At 37.2% G+C, this 5,631-nt stretch overlaps 1 protein-coding gene across 20 annotated transcripts in view; it reads right to left on the reverse strand.

Annotated features, from left to right (window-relative positions):
• Nucleotides 1-5,631, reverse strand: part of FUBP1 (far upstream element binding protein 1) — a 39,534-nt gene that overhangs the window by 33,535 nt on the left and 368 nt on the right. For 12 of the 20 annotated variants that reach the window (XR_013954098.1, XR_013954099.1, XR_013954100.1 and 9 more), the window contains exons 2-8: nucleotides 4,654-4,744; nucleotides 3,614-3,676; nucleotides 2,753-2,791; nucleotides 2,366-2,405; nucleotides 1,390-1,439; nucleotides 1,219-1,290; nucleotides 888-945 (exon numbers count right to left, since the gene is read on the reverse strand). Coding sequence is in view for 14 of the 20 variants with exons in the window: in XM_080601492.1 (XP_080457618.1) it covers nucleotides 888-945; nucleotides 1,219-1,290; nucleotides 1,390-1,439; nucleotides 2,366-2,405; nucleotides 2,753-2,791; nucleotides 3,614-3,676; nucleotides 4,654-4,744 (413 nt within the window). In the remaining 6 variants the exon portion in view is untranslated. The remainder of the gene's footprint in view (nucleotides 1-887; nucleotides 946-1,218; nucleotides 1,291-1,389; nucleotides 1,440-2,365; nucleotides 2,406-2,752; nucleotides 2,792-3,613; nucleotides 3,677-4,653; nucleotides 4,745-5,631) is intronic. The other 8 variants (XR_013954097.1, XM_080601489.1, XM_080601486.1 and 5 more) reach the window with 1 other exon arrangement.

Below are 5,631 nucleotides of genomic sequence, written 5' to 3' on the forward strand. Positions count from 1 at the left end.
TCATGATTACAGTATTAATATTGGTTAAAAACTCTTCCCTCTAACACGTCAACAGAATAAACTATAATTAGAAAGGAAACTCCCATAAGGGAATGAGTTCATGAAGAGCAGCATACATGGCTGCAAGGTAAGAGGTGAATGCCATGCTACTTTCACAAAGGAAAAATATTTAGCTGCAGGCCTTAACTGAACACAAAGTCGGAGCAGCTAATGAAGCACTACCAAATATACTACTACGTTTAAGATCATTCCCAGTCAAGCCAGGAAACGAAGGTCTCTAAGTAATTATAAATTTCTGTTCCAGTAAACAAAAAACATTTTTGTTGCTATTGCCCTCTTCCTTCAACACAGAAAGGATAAAGTTCATTTTGCTGGTTGGTAGTACATAGGCATTACTTTCGTAACTGCGTATACATTGGTTTATACCAGATACATATTTAACAACTCTGACAGACTTTGAGTAACATCTTACATTTCAGTGATTTTCCTTATTTTCCCTGTCATTTTTCAAATTCTGGTTAATAATCTCATTTCTACATATGTTAGCATGTTCCCCCCCCCCCCCCCAAGTATATGTTCACGCATTTCGTTCTCAAGCTGAAATTAGTACATTGCTAGATAAATGTAATCTACAACAAAATTTGGACTTTGAAATGTCAGTTCAGTAATTATACCCATACTTTTGTCTTAAAATCACAAGTAAGCTGAGGAATCTGACTAAAGCACAGGGCCTTTTTTCTTTATAGACATTTATTTGTCACTAGATTACCTCTGTAATGGAAGCAAAACATACTATTATAAACAGAGTAGCTAAACATGGTATTTACATCTAAAGGAGGAGCGTATTGTGCATTTAAATACGAATACAAGAAATTCGTGTTACTTACTGAACAGATTCTGGTGTTCCAGTTAGCATACAGGATCTTTCAGGCAGGCCCCCACTATCTAAGGTCACAAAATAAAGCCAATTTAGCAGTAGTCTTAAGCAGAAAGAGTCAATGACACTAAACACAATACATGAACTACTGGAACTTCACTGAAGTAGACAAATCAGTCTACTGCAACATTTTGTACTTCTTTAGCCTGTGATAACCATGACTAGCACAAAAAAAAAACACCTTAAATGAAGGTATAGATGAAAGCACTCAGAAGCAATGATCAGTCTTCTGAACTTTCCACCACAAAAACCAACAGAACAAAAAAAACAGGAATAGTTACCAGGTGCAATCTGTATTTTACATCCAGATTCTTGCTGTATGCGTGAGATCTGCTCTCCACCTCTGCCAATTACTTGGAGAAAAAAATAGAAAAAGGTATTTGTAAAAAAAAAAAAAAAAGCATCTGGTAAAATCCCTCACAATACTGCAACACTATGTTCAGACTACTTACTGAATCCAACCATCCCATCTGGAACTTTGTATTCCTCTGTCATCACAGACCTGCAGAAAAGGTTAAATCAAACAAAGGACAGTTACCATTCAGAGACCAAATACACATTAAATTTAGACTACCATCCATATTAAATTGTTAGCGCCCCAAGCATTAACCTGGCATTCTTGCCTCCCGCTAACTTAAAAAGTCAAACACAAAAACTAATATTATACAAAAGCGACCACAAAGTTTAACATGAAACAATTTTCTTTCACCCTCTTTCCTACTAACAAGGTGCGTATAAGAGGCCAGTGTAGCGTCAAAAAAGTTTTATCCCTACATTTAAAGTATGCTGAAAATACACAAATTTCAGAATTTTATCAATCCTTTCTGTACAGTAAAGGAATAAAAGGCATAATTAAGCTGTATCTGAAAAAACTTCCCTTCCACCCCAAAATAAAGGGGGTATAAAGCACCATAATCTATGTGCAGCAAAATATCAGGTAAAGGATAAAAAGAATAGTTTTAAGTGGTTGTTTAAGGAAGAAGAGAGTAGTGGAAACTAGGAAGTTGTATCAAATGTAGGTAACTGAACAATAAGCTGTGTTAAGCCCACCTCTTTTCTACCTATTTTTTTAAATCCATTACTTTTCCATTTTGTTTACAAGATAGTGTCAATCCTTTTCCCCTCAGATCTGCTTCCAACTTTTGGTTATTCTACCTATGCTCAAATACTAAGCAACAGCAATTCATTTTCCTTATACTATTTTTGATACACAGCATTGGCTGCCAAGAGAAAGACATAGCCAGCAGAATTTTACCAGATGCATTTTAAGGGTTTGGCTTGGGACTGTTGAAGATAAATTTCAACATATCACAAATCTTGATTTGTGCAATTGTTTTATACATTGGTATCACTTTTATAAAATAATTTGTTGATTTTTTTTTCTTTTAGTACAATAGAGAACTTTATATAAGATGTAAGATAACTTACCGTTGTTGTTGATGCATTGGTGGTAGTTGATTTCCAAAAGCTATAAATAAATATTTTTAAAATTAAATCCAAACAGCTTGATTTACAGTTAAGTCTCTAATCTGATAACACTTATTTGTATACTTCCGTCCAAACTACTTTATAAGAATTGTTATCAAGAAGTCTAAAAACATAGCCAAAAGATTCTCAATTGTTGCTAATAGGATCTTATCAGTTTTAACAAGCAGATGTGCACTGCTTCAAAGGACTAAGACAAGCTCCCAGTAATTCTTTCTACCTCACTGATTAAAATATCACCTACCGAACACTGTTTCAAAGTCTTGTTTTGAAAATGTTACACTAGTTTGTTTGTTTTTTTTTTTTGACAACAAAATAAAAATTACTTACAGTCATTCTGAGGAGCAACTTTCTTAGCATCTGGTTGATCTGTAAAATTAAGATTTTTTAATTTTTTTTGCCAAGAAATTCAAGAACTGCTTACACCTTTTAGTGTAAATTGCAACTTTCCAGTGTATTTTAGTCCCCCTTTCCTTTTTTTTTTTTTGTCCAATTTCAGGGAGTTGGTCTTCTGAATAAAAGAAAGAATCTCACGAACACTCAGCACTTGGTTAGTACAGCTGAAAAGATGTTAGGTTTTTCCATGTATCTATTCAGTAGGTTAACAAAAGGCAGTTTTCAGAACACACTGTAGATTGCTCATAGATACCCAGTCACTGAAACTTAACTAAGACAAGAACAAAGTTTAGCTCTGTTGGTTGCTCAAGCTAATGATGCTTCTATAGTTAAAAAAAAAATAAAAAAATCAAATTAATACAAAAACTAACAACAATTTAAAGAAAAAAAATCTGACAATGACCACAAATCTAGATCAAACATTTGGAAATACAACAGCATCACACAGCAATGCAATCTCAATCTGAATGTTGGCATGAAATTCCTATCCAAATATCAAGCATTTCATAGCATAAAACTTCAAAAAAAAAGCAGATTCAAAGCAACTACATCACTACCATCCAAATCCTTTTTTGTACAGTAAAGGAATAAACGGCACAATTAACCTGTATCTGAGAAGATAGACTTCAGATGCTTCCTTCCCACCCCAAAATAAAGGTTATATGAACCACCATAACTTATGTGCAGCAAAAATTCAGACACGTATTCCAAGAAATATTTGTGTCAATCCAGAAAGATCCACTAGTTTATGTCATGTTTACATACTAAACACAGGTAATAAATAAAAATTCCTGCCTTTAAAAGGAGAGGGCATTCCCTCCCAGTGTGTTGTACTGCTCGGACTTGTCCAAGAGCCATCTACACATAAAATAAAAAGAATACATTACATATATCATCTGAAGCATCATTAGCTCATTTTTGTATATTAAAAACCTCACCATTAATAGAAAAAAACTTTATTACAGGACACAAGAACTCCTGATATAAAGCCTTAGTTACATTCTGTAGACTGAGTTTCAATCCTCTCTCAAAGGAAAAAAAAAGGCATTGCTCTTTTATAAGACCTACGTGAACATTTCAACAAGCTCAGAGATTTCCTTCCACAATTTAGCCAGGATTTTGTGTGTATATTAAACATACCAAACCCTGTTAAGTTAAAACTGGCTGCTTAGTAACAGACAGAAGAGGAAACGCACACATTTCAGAAGAAAACTTTACTGCAGTGTAAGGCAAATCCAAAAAGCTGCAACAAGCTAGGGAATTTAAGTACAATCTTACCAGGGTTCACATACACTATATGCTTTAACATCCAACTAAGTGAAAATGTCTACAATGTAGAATATATACTTTCCTGTCTTTTTTTAAAGTCCTATGCTTTTACAATGAAATGCATAAATACGTTTATTTAAACCTGTGCAATAATAAAGTATATGAAACAATCTAAAGAGTGACCACTTCCCATTCTAATTATAATATAAGAACTGCAATCTGTCTCATATAACAAACAAAAGACTTCAATGACATACCTGTATAAGTGTTTCTCAGCCGTGAATTTATCCGCCCCCCTCCCTGGCATACGTTATCCTCTTTATAGTTTTTAAGCCACACTTAAAATATTTTAAAACAGGCTTATATTCACTTTGAGTTAGAGCACAATGGTTTCAAAGAAGTTTCCCCGTTAAACAGAAAATGAAAAAGCATGTCATGGTCTATAAACGGAACAAAATGTTTTTTTACTGTGTTACGGAAAAAAAACAACAAAAAAGCCACCTGCAATTTTCCTGGCATCGCGGCTATACTGAACAACAATAAATGCAGCAGTAACAAGTGCATACCTCCATCCTCAAGAGGTCTTTTTTGTCCTCCATAACCGTAGTCATTTGAATTCATTGATGTACCAGCATCTCCTCCAATTTTTGCTGCAATCTAAACAAAAACCAGATATGAATTGAAAAAAAAAAAAGCATGTCTTCTGAACAGCGTTATTAGGTGCTTTAGACAATGCATATTAAAGTGATCCAAAATAACTAGAAAACTACTGCTGGAATCTCTACAAATGGACATTAATTTTTAAATGTTTTTAACAGACTTGTGCTCATTTTTCAACACCAAAGGTTCCTGTATTTTCCTTTCCATCAGTTGAAATACACTCTACCCTTCAAATAGCAACAACTTTTTTTTTTTTTCTAGAAGGGACTTTTCCTTTTTTACCCATTCCTCAAGAAATACTGCAGTACCATGAAGAAACTGACTACTAAAACTGTTTTAAGCCTCAATAACGCCAGCTACACAACATGTTCAAACACTGACAAAACCGCGATCGGTCATTACCAGCCAAGGCGAAAAATTCGCCTGCGAAATCATCGCCCGTGGTGAAAAATCCCTAAATGAAAGTTCGGCATAAAGAACTTCCGAAGGCCGGGCCGCCTTCGCTGCGCAGGCCGCAGCCCTCCCAACCGGTCTGAGCAGGTTAGCGGGCACCGAGGAGGGCGCCCGGGGGCACACAATACGGGGCGCACAACGCGGGCCGCGCTGCTGGGCCGCCTCCATTCCCTGCCTCGCTCCGCGGCCCTGCAGCGCCGGGCGGCGATAAGGCGCCGCTCCGGCAGTCTCCGGCCGAGATTTGCCTCCCCGAGGCTGGAAACCTGCCCGCCGCCCCGACAAGGCTGCATGAGGAGGGAGCTGCGGGGACGGGACGGGGCTGCCCCCCTCACACACACCCCGGCGGCCGGGCCCCTCCTCACGTCCCCTCAGCGCCGCGGCCCGGTGAGGGGCTGCCGGAGGCCCGAGGCGCCTTCCCCACACGCACACAC

The sequence above is a fragment of the Anser brachyrhynchus genome (assembly GCF_964034855.1).
Source record: "Anser brachyrhynchus genome assembly, chromosome: 8".
Taxonomy (NCBI): domain Eukaryota; kingdom Metazoa; phylum Chordata; class Aves; order Anseriformes; family Anatidae; genus Anser; species Anser brachyrhynchus.